At 31.4% G+C, this 15564-nt stretch overlaps 1 protein-coding gene and 1 non-coding gene across 3 annotated transcripts; both read left to right on the plus strand.

Moving 5' to 3' along the window:
• Positions 1-2735: 2735 nt before the first annotated feature.
• On the plus strand, positions 2736-2809 carry TRNAI-AAU (transfer RNA isoleucine (anticodon AAU)). Its single transcript has one exon. It is a non-coding gene; the product is annotated as a tRNA-Ile (tRNA).
• Positions 2810-12133: 9324 nt separating this feature from the next.
• Positions 12134-14631, plus strand: LOC25484520 (eukaryotic translation initiation factor 6-2). 2 transcript variants are annotated; one of them, XM_024773663.2, is made up of 8 exons: positions 12134-12216; positions 12720-12765; positions 12882-12978; positions 13117-13202; positions 13385-13429; positions 13646-13776; positions 14047-14157; positions 14236-14631. In XM_024773663.2, the coding sequence occupies exons 2-8, from the start codon at positions 12756-12758 to the stop codon at positions 14473-14475; spliced, it is 720 nt and encodes a 239-aa protein (XP_024629431.1). In that variant the 5' UTR covers positions 12134-12216; positions 12720-12755; the 3' UTR covers positions 14476-14631. The 2 variants fall into 2 exon arrangements, with proteins under 2 accessions (XP_024629431.1, XP_024629441.1); XM_024773673.2 differs by lacking the exon at positions 12134-12216 and adding an exon at positions 12261-12441.
• The last annotated feature ends 933 nt before the right edge of the window (positions 14632-15564 follow it).

Below are 15564 nucleotides of genomic sequence, written 5' to 3' on the forward strand. Positions count from 1 at the left end.
CATATGTGTTAATTCAGAGAATATGAGTCCAAATAGACAGCTAGCTCACGAAGGGGTAGGAACTAGGAAGTAAGAACTTTTTCTGTAACAAAGAACCCATAATAACTTTTGTTGTGTCTCATTATTCCTTTTATGGAAGAAACAAACTTTATGTCCTCTTCAAGAAATAAAACTACTTTTGATATAGACATTTGCTTATTGCTCTCTAGCACAGATTGAACTTTACAGAGAAAAAGACAGCTTGTTTTGTTTTGTCATTTCCATAACAAAACAAAACAAAACCATAATACTTAGTTAACAGTGACATTTGACATAAAAACTTCAAAATTTTCAAATCATAAGGTTTAAAATAAAAAAAACATCCCATCTCATCATCATCTCTAGGCTTCTATTATCCTGTTCTATGGCCTCCAAGTGCTTGAAATGAAGTGAAAGATTTGTTACATGTTTTGCATGCATACACATTGTAACCTACACTTTCTCCTTGTTCCTCCTTCTCCAGTAGATGAATAAGTAGTGATGGAGAAAGGAGTAGGAGTTTGTGGTGGCTTTATAACCCTTTCAATTATCCCCTTTGGTGATATTCATGGTGTGTTCTCTAGAGCCTAAAGATAATTGATGTTCATATGCGATGCTTCCATGTTGATTTGGATTTTGGATTAAGAGAGGAGTTGCAATTTATAGATATAAAAGTAAACTAATTAATAATTTTTTCAAAAACGAAATATGAAATTTATTCTCATACAATTCCACTTAACTTTTAAGATGGTTGTAAAACATGATATATACTTTACTTTGTGTTTGAAAAGTCTATTTTTCGTGATGATAGTGTCTGGGGAACACCAAACTCTGCTTGCCAGAGATGGATCGTGTGGTGGATGACTTTTGATCGTGATTCCTCACACATTGTGAGAAAGTTATTCTCACACAGTGTATGGTGAACACGAAACTACGCCTACCAATGGTGGATCGCTTTCAATCGTGATTTCCGATACATTGTTAAAAAGTTATTCTCAAAATGATAAATGTTCTAATCAAAGACGTGTCTATTATAAAAGAAAAATGTTATTTCAAGCGAAATAAAATTATCCCGAGAATTTCAAGACACATGTGGCTTGTATGCCACCCATCCACTAGTTTCACCTCCCATGATTTCCTCTCACAGCTGCTTTTTATTGGCTTATTTTCATTCTTGATGGATTCAGGACAATACTTCTCGCTGTCTATAGCAATGCTGATTATAAAATTCGTAAGGTCTTAAATTTTTTGTAAGAGTCATACACACACATCTACACATTTATTAATTGATATTGTATTGAAGTGCAATATATAACAAATAAATGAACAGTAAATATAGAAAATTTAATATAATTACGGGGTCTTGTAAATTTACTATAAAAAAAATTTGTAACGTAAATTATTGAATTTCTTAGTGTGAGAAAACAATGTCTATATATATGTTGGAGTTAAGCAAGGGAAAAAGTATACTCAAATATCTATATATAAAAATGACTATTTAAGAATGAAGTTTAATGTGTGAACATAATCATGTCAAGAGCAATAGTTCAAAAGACAACAATGGAAAAGCCAAGAATGATTAAAAAAAGAGTTGAGGAGAAACATGAAGTTAATTTCTTCAAATTCCCCCACCAATCTATGTATATTGGATTCAAAGGGGTATATTGTGAATCTCGTTGAAAATACTTTAAAAATCCTTAATGTTATTTGCTTAAACACACTAAGCATATGTTTCAATAATAGTTTACAGAAAAATGTTTCATACACTTCACTCATGCTTTACAAAAGAGAAGGACTCATGCTTTACAAAAGAGAAGGATGATTTAGAAATTGAAAATGACAAACAATTAGCATCTAACAATGACAAAATTTGTGGACTTTTTGACTTGCAAGAACCATGTATTTATAATACATGACACAACCATTTCACATATGAAAAGTAACACCAATGGTCACTATCATATATGATCAAATTTTTGAATCAAGAGTTGTGTTTGTTCACTTTTAATCCAGTAATGACAATGAAACTACATCTCTTAATCAAGTATATGAAGAGACATAACCATTGCAATCTAAAAACATGATAAAACTGCAACAGTACAAGGTTCAGGCTGTCCATCAGGCACTTAGTAGGCATGACAACAGGGGCAAAGATACTTTTTTCCTTTTTCGTTCCTGAACCCAACGAGTTCGAGCATTCTCGTACCCGTCCTTGATTTCGTTGGGCTGAAAAATAAAATCTCAGTCTCATACTTGATAGTTTTCGGGTATCCTCTGCCCCATTTCCGTATGAATTTGGATCTTATTTTGGTTTATTAAAAATATAATAATCCAAAAACTACGTCGATTGAACATTTTTCTTTTTTCTTTTAAACAAAAAAAGAGGGGAGGAAAAAATAAAAATTAACATGTAATTTAAGAGTTTGTTAAGGGATTTGCTTTAAGAGACGTAAAAATGTAATTGTGTTACAAGTGGAGTGCATACAAATGTCCGCATTATCCACTCCGATGTAGTATTTTGAAATTAGGGAAAACTCAAACTCAAAAAGCCTATCAATATGAATTTTTCCTGTCAAAATTGGGACGAATTCGGGAGGATACCTGCTGGTACGAGTTCTTTTGTCATACCTAATATGAATGAGCATTGTAGATTGCGCATAGGTTATGAGACCACATAAGTGATTTTGTCATAAATATATATGATAAAAATAACAAGCGGCCCATTAGCTCAGTTGGTTAGAGCGTCGTGCTAATAACGCGAAGGTCGCAGGTTCGAAACCTGCATGGGCCATATTTCATTTTATTTTGCTGAAATGTACTGAATGCTCATGGCTAAAGCCACAACTCACAATAACTGTTGTAGTAATGAAATGAAAGTCTAAAAGTGTACCATCATTAGTTCAATTTCTATATTATATATATATTTTTTAATTCTCATTGTTCAAGTATACAAATATATTATTATTGACATGCACCTAGTTGTTATAAGTATATGAAACTGATACAAGCATATTCTTAAAGTACATTTCCCTGTCGCAGGAGTATGTCACAATTGATACTCCACTCTCAAGCAACCATACATGTTAATTCAGAATATGAGTCCAAATAGACACAGCTAGCTCACATGAAGGGTAAATGCATTGCATAGGAAGTGAGAACCTTTTTGTGACAAAGAAAGAAGCATAACCATTTTGTGCACTGTCTCATTCTTATAATTCCTTTTGCGGAAGAAACAAACTTTACTTCCACATCAAGCAAATTAAAACAAGTTTAACATCAATAGAGACATTAACATCAATAGAGACATTTGCTTATTGCTCTTCACCACAAATTTAACTTTACAAGAAGGTCCAATTAACCGATCAAGGGAGGCATATAAAGAGAAAGAGACAGAGTGGTCTGTCAATTCCATGACAAAACACAACCACTCACTTATTTAAAATCAATGGGACAAACCTTTTGCATTACAACTTTATTTTTATCATATAAACTTGGTGAAATTTTATAAGAATCTTGTTAACGAGTGCGTCCGAGATACTCTTTAAGCATTTTAAATTTAGTAATTTTTTTTTTTTAAAATCAATTATTATAATTTCCAATGCATTCAATACACATTTTTCATTAAAAACTTACCATTTAAAGTGCATAAAGAATGTCCCAGAAGCACTCGTTAACATTTCCATTTTATAAATAGATTCAATGATCCATAAAAATAATAGAATTCCATATACCTGCAATGTTAACATTTTAAATTGCAAATATTTAAAAGAGAAGTGCTATATGGACACCTTTTTTTCCCTTTCTAATAACACTCGGACTCTTATTTGGTGAAACTTAAATTGAGTTTCATTTAATAAGAGAGCGAATTTTGAAAATAATCAAGTTGTTAACTTAAGTGGTTAATGAACTTCATTAAATGATGGATCGTTCGTGAGAACCCGAGTTTGATTTTTGGGTGGAGCAATTTTAGACCAGACTTTACAAACCACCTAACTGAACTCTGATTTACTAGGGTCCTTTCCCCTTAAGAACCTGAAGGTTAACACACAAAAAAAGTGTTACAAAGAGGATGTTCATAGCATTTCTCTATTTAAAATTAAGTAAGTTAAGGAATAACTATGGTAATTTTATCTAAAATATTTGTGATGAAAATAGCAATTGGCCCATTAGCTCAGTTGGTTAGAGTGTCGTGCTAATAACGCGAAGGTCGCAGCATGGGCCATATGTAACATATTTTGTTTAAATATGATATTCTTTTTATTGTGTCACAAATTGTATTAATATATTACTTTGTGGTTTAGATCTAAAAAAATATTATTTTGTGGTTGTTAATTTTTTTTTTAGTAATACTTAGTTTAATTTAATATATTTTTTTATTTCATGTTTTAAATACAAGTTGATGATTGTCAACAATAATGTTAATTTTAAATGTTATTATATATCCTCTTAAAAAGGTACATTATATGTTTTGTTTTCACCAAATTACTTTGCTGTGTTATTATAAAATTGTAACTTGAATATCTAAAAATTAACTCCCCCTCAAACAAAAAAAAAAAAAAAAAACTCAAATTAAACCGCAACAAATTAAATCATATCGATTTTCTTTTTAAACGAGTCGTCCAATTATAATTACATTTGATTTTATCTTTAGATCATATAGTTTTTATCTTGAAACCGATCTAAATTGTATCGCGAGCACAATTGCAAAAGTCTAAAAGTGTACTATTAGTTCAACCTGTATATTCTATTTTTTAATGGGAGCTTCTATGGTACACCTCACAAATTGAGGTGTACCGATACTCTACTTCATAAATTTATAAATTAATGATCATTTTATGAAATAAGTTGTTATTTGTCATTATTTATATTTTAGAAAACACCATCTCATGAGAAAAAAAAACATCATTTCATTATTTATATGAATTATATTAAATTTTTAACATTTTCTCATAAAAAATAATCAATATTCTTCATTATGAGCAATAAAAATTCAAAAAAAGTAAATTTTATTTCATCGACGCTTTTGGTAAATAAGATTTAATTATTATAGTTGTCAACGATAGAAAATAATTATTTTTTCTTCAAAAAACAATCAATTTAATTATTAATTTAATGTTTGATGTGCGGGTACGCTCAAAATATTGGATGTACCATAAAATTTGCCTTTTTAATTCCTACCGTTAAAGTACACAAATATATTCCTATAAAAAGAAGTATACAAATATATCGTCATGTACCAAGTGGTTAGTTAGAAGTATACATAGCACGAAATGAGCCATTTAAACTCGTCTTAATTAAATAAAAATTAATTTAGTTTGAAATTTGACTAGAGTTCACCACACATTTTTTCATAATATGAGTTCGACTCGTTTATATTTTTTGAACAATTTTGTCCAATTTGTTAATTTCTGTTCAATTTTAGATCTTTGACCTTTTAACTTTTTTAGAAGACAAAAATTGAACGAAAATAAAAGTTATCCAAATAATAATATGTTTAAAGGGTAGACACAAATACAAAGTTTAGATCGGCATAAATATGAAGATAAATATAGAAAATTAAAAAGTATCCAACTCCAAACACACAAAAATACAAAACCACACAAAAACTAGTTCATGTAACATAGATAAAAATCAACAAAATTCTAGAATTGGAATTAAGAATTCTTCAAAATACTCTTTCACTTCTAAATACGTCTTTATCGATCTAACTCATGAATTAAATTAATAGAACTATTTATAGTTCAATTTTACCTTATTTAGTGAATGAACTTAATTTTCAACCCAAATTAAACTCATTTAATTCATGAATTAAATTCAACGAGTTAATGGTTAAATCGAATTCCAAACCATATTTGTCGACGCTAGAGTCTATGGATTGATTCAAGCCAATGCATATTCTTAAACCTCATTCCCCTCTCGCTATACTCCAATCTCGAGCAACCATATATGTTAAGCCAGAACATGAGTCCAAATAGACAGCTAGCTCATGAAATTAATTTCTTTCTGACGGGTATATAGATGTCAAGGAAGGGAGAACATTTTTTTTGTGACAATGAAAGAAGCATAAACATTTTGTGCATTGTCTCATCTCATTCTCATAATTCCTTTTGCGGAAGAAACAAATTTTATTTCCTCTTCAAGCAAATTAGAACAAGTACACATTAACAGAGACATTTGCCTATTGCTTTTTAGCACAAATAGAGAACTTTACAAGAATCTTACGAAGGTCCAACTAACCAATCAAGGGAGTCTTATAAAGAGAAAGAGACAGATTTTTTTGTCACTTCCATAACAAAACACAACCCACTCACATAATTATGTAACATCCTAATTTGCTGCGGAATTATTCAATAGTTAACCTTAAGAAAATTACATTCAATGAACTAAGCAAAGAATCAGCCAAATACTAGTTTAACATCACATTTTGTCCTAAATTCTCAATTTTCAAATCAAGCTTAAATATTTTTTGAAAAAAATGCTATGTAAAGTGAATGCCATTCTCGCGAATCCATTGCAACCTTTATTCCATCCAACCACTTTTTCTTTGACTTCACATGAATTCCGGCCATATGCATTTTTTTTTCCTGGTTGGTTTCAAATTCGGGATGCTTTTGCGGTAATTCTTTCACAGTATTTATCAATGCTCATATTTCTTGATGTAAATTTTTGACTCACATATTTTTTTTGGACAAAAACAAAGGATGTTCATTCATTCAAATTGATAGAATAACAATAACATGATCAATATCGCTAAAAACGTATAGGGTGAATCTGCGAACAAACTCACAACACCCAAGTTAATAACATACAACCGCAAAATGCCTACAAATAATATGATGAAATCTAAATCACCAGAATACCCATGCTTCTGGATCTACAACGTTGACGTCCATTATTGATTGAATTTGTGATTGTCTGGAGCTGATCTTTCAATACAAATCAAACGAACACCGCACAACAAAAGATGCGAAATCAAACAACGCCGCACAAGACGACGAACAACACAATGTCGCACTAAGACGACAAAATCACGAAAAAACACGAAAGAAAATGTATGTGAAAATCACTTATTTAGATTGAAAGAAAGGGGAAAAAAAGATGCAGAGGGGTGATTCTAGATAAAAAATTGACCTAAAATCACCCCTACTCGATAAGTGAAAGAGAAAAAAAACTTAGAGAGAAGGCAGAGTTTCTCTCACTAAAAAATTAAGTTCCTTACTCACATCTTATATTCAAATTCCAAATGTTGTGAAATGAGTTGTAACTTATAAGTTATTATGACTATTGGATTGGATGTTGCTGAACAATGAAGGACAAATAACCATATGCATATAGCATTGAGGAGGTCATCACAAAAAACTAAAAGTAATTAGATATCACAAGAAGAAACTGGGCTAGCTAATATATAAGATAATAGAGATTCGTTTTTTACATTCACAATATATCTCACACAAAATACACATCAATAACTTCTTCCTTTTGAACACTATACATTAGCAAAGTTACATCACTTATGTAGTGACTATCCTAATCAACAAAGCTTCCTAACTATCTATTCTAATCAGATAGATCTAAAGAATTCATGCTTGAGAAAGAATTCCCAAAAGGGTCATCCTAACATCAATCAAACATCTATACAAATCTTTTACTTTTCCCTCAATATCCTCAATTTCATCCTCCAATTCTTTGCAATTTCTCTTCAATCTATCAACACAAGATTGCATCTCCTTTTCCACCTTCATCTGTTGCCTCAATTCTCTAGCTGCATCCATTGTCTGCTGCAACAAAGATGATCTCCTTTTCTGCAGCTTCTTCTCATCAACACTTGCTTCTGCTTGCTTTGTCAATTCAAGTAACAATCTCAACCATGAAGTGCTTGTAGGTTGAGATAGTTTCATTGTTGGTAAAATTCCACTTTTTGAATCAAATGACAAACCATGTTCAAGAAACCTTAAACACATCAATGTCACAGCCTTAGAACCACACATAATCTCACTTATATTTGTTTCACGATGACATAGTCTTTGCCTTAACAAATTTTTCAATCCTTTGCATGATCTATTTTCTACACTTTTACATGATGATTCTAAAAGTTCCGTTGCACGTATTGTTGCAACTTTATTATGCTTTGCACTACCGTTATCAACTAAATGTACAACCATTTTCAATGTGTCTACATAATTATTGATGCTCTCAATTTTTTCAACAAAGTAATTGCATACATCAAGAATCTCAACGTTGTCTTCCAAGTACTTATCAACATCCCCGCGATCGGAATCATCTCTATAAGAAACGTTCACTAGGGAATTCAAGACAATTTTTTGAGTAGTGATGGAAGCATCAAGCAATTGAGCTAACTCAATATCGCCACCAAGGGTGTCAAGTTCAGCTGTGAGTTCTTGATCAAATCGGCTTTTTTCCGGTAAAGGAGCCACGGCCGCCGGAGACCTTGAACGCAAGAGGTAGCTCTTTAGGATAGTTGATGCTTTCATGGTGTGCAAAATTTTTTTGGTTTTGTTTTGGTATGCAGATAACAATGTTGCATTCATATAACATGACCAATTGAAAATGTTGTGTAATGTATGCATATATATAGAGAAGAATAAGCATATTTAAAAAAAGACATGTGTCAATATTGGATTGAGCATATAAACAAAAAAGTGAATGTGATCATGACATATCAATAAAGTGGATTCTAATTGTGCAATTGGGGTGTGAAAAAAGGGACAATGTGGACCTAATTAAATAGAAGTTTATTGGGTTTTGTACCGTTGAAAGGGGTTCATGAAGGACCCATTCCACATTTCTTTTTCTATTGTTTTGCGGTGAAACAATTAAGCAAACTATTGAGTGATAATTATTTGCTCAAAGTGAGCTGTAATGTGAGTGCGTGGTACTGCAGTACACTACCACGTACCGTTAAAGGAATATTATGGGACTTGCTTCCAATTATTGGTACACCCTTTTGCATTATAGATACATAAAATTTATGAATTTTTATGGTGCTAGTATATGGTGTGTCCATTGTTGCTGCATTTGGTTAAGATAATATATACCTAATCATTAAGAAAGAGATCTAAATATAGACTAAAATATAAGATTGGCTGTATATTCTGACCATTTGAATAAGTTTGCATTGAAAATGTAAAGAATTGGAGGCATAGTCACAAGGTTATTGGTAACACTAAGAGCTACTAAGAGTTCACACAAACGTTGTCATTGTAGGAATCCCCCACATGGCATACACCATAAATCTAACATTTGCTTACACTGTCCCTTTGCTTGCCACGTTGAGATGGACCTATTATTTTATGTATTTTTCTTTTTAAGGAAAAGACTCATACCGATCATTGAAATAGGTCGACAAAAAATCCCTATAAAAAAGCTACATGAAACTTGAAAAAATGTGCAAAGAAGAAGAAAGAAAAAGTGAAAAATTATAGAACTTAAATATTTATGTTTCGGTTCTATTAAGTTACTCCCATAATTCCAAGTGTTGACCACAAATGTCAAGAATTTACTTACATTTGAATCAATCAGCAAATGCATTTTATTTTGCCCAAAATGAGCTAATATATTAAATGGAGAACCTAGTAAGTTACTCCCATAATTTCAAGTGTTGACCACAAGTGTCTGACCTTTACTTGCATTTGAATCAATCAGCAATTGTATCTTTTTTTTTAAAGGATCAACATTGTATTTTATTTCGTGCAAAATGAGCTAATATATTAAACGGGGGAATGTGTGTCCTAAATACACATGTTTTTTTTTTTAAGTTAAACCTTAATTATCCAACCCAAATTGGTACTAAAAAGAAGACATTGATAAGGAGCAAATTTCTGGGTCTCAAGTTAAATACCGTCTTATTGAAATCTTATCTCTTTCGATAAAAAAAAAAACTTAAGTGGGTTCTCTGAAGACATGTTAAAGTGATAAAGATGAAAATTATGTATGGAAAATTATTGCCAATGGAAAAACTAGCATGTTTGTATCTATGTTTCTAGTTTCCGGCAAAAGGTCAAACACATACTTTCTATGAGAGATACATATTCCTTTATTTGAGTGAGCTACCTCAATTCTAAAGAAATACTTGAGTTGTTCAATGTCATTCATTTCAAATTTTGTTGATAACTTATCTTTGAGTATTTGTCTTTCAGATAAATCATATCATGTAATAATAATATCATCAACATAAATATGAAGTACTAACAATTTTCTTCCTTGTCAATGTTTGAAGAACAAAGTATGATCTCCTTAACTATGCCTTTAGCGCAATCACACATTTGTCAATTTGAATCTTCAATACCATGCATGAGGATTGAGGGGACATCTTTAGTCCATATAAGGCCTTATTAAATGACACACCTTGTTAGCTCCATTTGTAAGACCAAAATAAGATGGAATTCATATATAGCTCTTCCTCTAATTCTCCATGCAAGAACATATTTTTAACATCAAATTATTGCAATTTCCATCCAAATTAAACAACATGAGATATTTATCTTTTCCATTTTCCAAATGTCTCCTCGTAATCAATGTCAAATGTCTGAGTATATCATTTTGCCATTAGTCTTGCCTTGAAATGAACAAGGGTTCCATCTAATTTGTGCTCTATAATATAGATTCATTTGCATCATACTAGCTTATTGCCTCTCAACAACATTTCTAAGTATTATTATTTTTCTTAAATCCTTTCATTTCCTCATTCATAAATCCAACCCAATTTTTATCGATTGTGTGTGAGGAGTAATATGTTACAACAAACAACGACAAAAGTCTTATCCCGTCAAATAAGTTTGACTACATGAATCACACTATAAGTGATTCCACTAAATTTTATATTGATTTTGACTGTCTAACATGGTCTGTAACATAGGCAGAATTTGAAAAGTAGTATGTTAAACCTTGGAAATAATAATACCATTAATTTGTGCATTTTCATACATATTAAATAGATCAATACATTGCAAAAGCCTTTATTCTTTTTTTTTTTTTTTGAAAGAAAAAGCCTTTATTCTTTAAAAAATTAACACTTATTTCTTTTTCATATTTGACAAGGACACTAACTAGTTCCTCCCTGGCATACAGTTCATCCGCAGTAAAATCCTTTATTTTAACCGTTTTAAAAGAAAAAAAAACTGTGCTAGATACACAAATATGAATTTATGTCCATCCATCAATTAAAATAATAGACCTTTTCTAAAAGATGAATATAAAATTAAAAAGCAACTGTATGAATAATAAGGGTTAGTAGTGGACCTTCTCTAAGATGAATAAAATTAAAATGTTTAGCTAAAGTTGTTAAAGAAAATCAATCCATATACAAGTATCATAATTGAATCCATAATATAGCATCTTCCAACTTCCACGTACAAACTTGTACTGCCTTTGTAATGGAGTATGCATGCATATGGATTTAATAATAGTTTCTCAGCATCTTGATTCTTGAATCTGAGTTAGGATATCAAATCCATGAGCAAAGATATTAAGCTACTGGCAAATCTTGTGAATCTCTAACCTGTAACCTTTTGTTTCAGCTTTATTCTTTTGTATCTTTGTGAGCCACACAATTTTACATCTTGCTGGAAAGATGCATGTATGCCAAAATTAATTTATGTTTGGGGACGGCTAAAGATGTAGGGTTGAAAATCTCATATCCACATGTTTTATGGTGGACCGATGGATTGATCTCCAATGTTTTCTTCTATTTAAATTATTAATTAAAAACTTCACATATATAAATTTAAAGTCAATTTAACGAAAGTTAAATATATAACTAATAACTCCATTAAAAATATGAAAATTATCGTTCAAATATAAAATTACATCAATTAAAAATCTATAATAAATGAATAAGACATCCAAAATAAAAACTCTATGAGTTACCAATTGACTAATTGTTAAAAACATGATGCTAAATTAAGAAACAAAAGTGATAAAAATAAATGATTTTTTCTCCAATATATAAAAGAGAAAATTAGAAAATTGATTGCAACTTATAAACAAAAAATAGTAAAAAATACGTTTTTTTTTTAGCAAATCAAACTACTTTTCTTGTTTAATTTCCAAAAGAAATAATTCTGATAATCCATTTTATTGCCTAGCCCATAAAACCTAGAAACCAGCTTATTTAAAAAGGAAGTTCTATGAGCTCGTTTTACTACTTTTCACCGTTATAGTCATCACCGTAAAGTTAAGGTACGTTTTCTATTGGCTGTAATTTTTATACCATGTCTAATTTATTAAACCTCTGTGCCCTAGCTAAGAAGCTGGACCCACCGCCGCCGCCAAACGCAGCCACCCGCCGCCGCCTTTTCCGGCGGACCTCTCCCCTTGCCTGTCTGCCTCTCGGTTTCAGACTGAGTTTATCGATTACGACATTGTTAACTAAGTCATTTTTTAAATTTAGCGCCGCAATTAAAGGTTTTATGCTTGTTTTGATGTAGTAGGAGACTGTTCAAGTTAATATATATGTCTTTCATCGATTTTAATGGATGTTTATGAAAAGATATTTTGATAGAGAGACTAATTTGTGAGACTCAATTACTCAAAACTTTACAATTTTGAGTTAAGAAATGCTCATTTACTCAACTTTTTAATGTGTTATTTTCATAGGTCTTAGGTGCTTTTTTGTTATCTTTGTTAACATGTGAAACTGTGAATAATGGTTTCTTTAGCTAATTATGTATCAAATGCTGCAGATATAAACTTGGTTTATTAGGTCAAAGATTTCTCTCATGGCAACTAGTAAGTGATGAGACATTTACATTTTTCCTCACATCGGTCATTATTTGACTATTAATACTAACATATTGCTAATTGATATAATTCTTTTGTGGAAAATGAATGTTGTTTTATCACAGGGCTTCAATATGAGAATTCTTGTGAAATTGGAGCTTTCTCAAAACTTACCAATGCGTATTGTTTGACTGCTATTGGAGGTTCTGCAAATTTCTACAGGTTTTCATTCTTTTCAAACTAGTGGAAATATATTCCCAATTACATTTAACTTATTTACTATTTATTCTTGGTTTTAAATGGATTGAAATTGCAATGACTGTTATCCAGATGAATAAATTAATTTGTTCTTTGATATAGTGCATTTGAGGCTGAACTAGCAGATATTATCCCTGTGGTCAAAACATCCATTGCTAGCACTCGCCTTGTTGGTCTTCTTTCTGTTGGTAAAGTATTTTCCTTTGTTAAGAGAGATGGCTCCACAGCCACACTCTTTCTTTATCAGCTACATGTTTTCCTCCTTTAATTAAAGACCGTTAAATCAGTATTTCTTTTTATTGATTTATCATGTATTAGTTTTAGACCTATCGCCTAATTTGCACACCTTTCTTCTACTGCTGGTTTACAGGAAACAAGAATGGGCTTTTGTTGCCCCATACCACCACAGACCAAGGTGATTCCTGTTACAATGTTATTATGTTTGTTTTTATTTGTAGTACATGTTTGTCTCCTTAAAGTATAGGCTGTTTAGGATTAATTTGTACCCCCCCTCTTTTATGACATTACCTGTTTTTCATCTTTCCTTGTGGCATAATAAAGCTCAACACCAGTTCTGAATTTTCCGATATTGTACTGACTTATGGAACTTTTGTCATGGTTATTGCTGAAGAGCTTCAACATTTGAGAAACAGTCTACCTGATCATGTACTTGTTCAGCGTATAGAAGAAAAATTGTCTGCTCTGGGAAATTGTATAGCATGCAATGACCATGTTGCCCTTGCACACGCTGATCTCGACAAGGTATTGCCTTGTTATAGATAATAGCCTTTTTTGTGGTAATAATGTCTCATACTTATGTCATATTTGAAATTAACTTGGTGATAGACTTGTATTTCCATGTTAAATTAACATCGTTGCTGAATAGAGGTGTACAATCAGATGCTCAGTACTTGTCACTGTAAATCTGCTCACTTAAATTAGGTTATGATCATGGAAATTATTAGCACGCTGTCTTAAATGTAAGAATTGTTCTAATGTTGGTCTAGTATTTATTGTGAAATTGTTGTTCAGGAAACTGAGGAGCTGATTGCTGATGTTCTTGGAGTTGAAGTTTTCAGGCAGACAGTTGGTGGTAATATTCTTTCTGGCAGTTACTGTGCTCTGTCCAACAGAGGTGGTTTGGTAGGTGCAAGACATGTCCTTTTGAATGTTTCAACTTGAATAAATGTTCTATCTTTTGATCATATACACTGAATGCAGGTCCACCCTCATACTTCTGTTGAAGACTTGGATGAACTCTCTACACTTCTTCAAATTCCGTTGGTTGCAGGGACTGTCAATCGCGGTAGTGAAGTAATAGCATCTGGCATGGTAGTAAATGATTGGACGGCATTTTGTGGCTCAGACACTACAGCAACAGAGCTCTCTGTGATTGACACTGTTTTCAAGCTGAGGCCCAGCCTCAATAATGAGCTAATTTACATATCCTATTATAAATAATTTTTCCATTATCACTCAATTCAGTAGATTAAAAGTGAACAACTTTGTACAGTTTGCAAGATTTGAGGCGTTACGCGACTTATAATTAGTTTATTTAAAAGCAAAACTGAATCTCATATATGAATTGTTTTTTGATGGACACAGGTTATTTTTTCATACAGATGGTTTGTTTTCTTATAATGGTTAGATTGAACCCTTCTAAGTGGTGATAGTCCATACCACCTCTCTTTCTTCAGTTATAATTTAGAGAGTTACTTTTAACCTCATTGGTTTCTTAAATTCCAAATGGATACCTCTTGAACCCCATAAAAATAGAGGCTTCAATCTAGCAGAGCTCATCCATACAAGGAAGATGGGATAAGAAAAGAGCTCTTGCAGTATATTAGAATAACTTGCACAACTAAATTTTTGAAGTACCTCTCTACCATCCATTTGACAAAATTTTCCACTCCAAGAATTGATCTGCTTACACATAACAATCCTTAAGATAAGAAAGAAAGTCTTATAGATCACATTTCAAAACAAAATATGAATCTAAATCCGTCATGAACAATGTATTGTCACACTTTATCATTAGAACAATGTTGGTCTTATTAATCTAGAGGACTCATCAATCCAATGTCATCAAGCAAGCAATATGCAATCACCACATAAGTAAATATGCTTCCAAATTTGAAAATGATACATGCACATTACTTAACTTAATTGTTAATTTTTTCTCGCATTTTGCCCAAACCTATATTCCAAAAGGCAAAGAAAAAGGAGAAGGGAAAATAAAAATAAAATTTTCATTGTTGATATGAGAGTGTAACATTTACACATGTAATGTATAAATATATTTTTCTCATTCTTGATGCGAGAGTCTAATATGTAAATATATTTGTTAGCGTTTTCGGAACCTTATATTTTTCTTGAATCCCGTGAATCCTCCTCAACTCGCCTAAGATTTTAAGCTTTTTCATAAATAAAAAATATTTATACATGTCTTGTTATAGAGTTTAATTTGCATGCTATGTTAGTGTAAAATAGTTGTGCCTTGACTGACTATATTAAGTAAATTCTTTATTATATTCAAAGTTTTTTTAAATT

The sequence above is a fragment of the Medicago truncatula genome, chromosome 1, assembly GCF_003473485.1.
Source record: "Medicago truncatula cultivar Jemalong A17 chromosome 1, MtrunA17r5.0-ANR, whole genome shotgun sequence".
In the NCBI taxonomy this organism is placed as follows: domain Eukaryota; kingdom Viridiplantae; phylum Streptophyta; class Magnoliopsida; order Fabales; family Fabaceae; genus Medicago; species Medicago truncatula.

Coding starts and splice junctions, on each gene's coding strand:
- LOC25484520 (XM_024773663.2), top strand. Junction 13,203..13,384: donor TGTTGGTCTTCTTTCTGTTG/GTAAAGTATTTT, acceptor GCTGGTTTACAG/GAAACAAGAATGGGCTTTTG. Junction 14,158..14,235: donor TGTCCAACAGAGGTGGTTTG/GTAGGTGCAAGA, acceptor CACTGAATGCAG/GTCCACCCTCATACTTCTGT.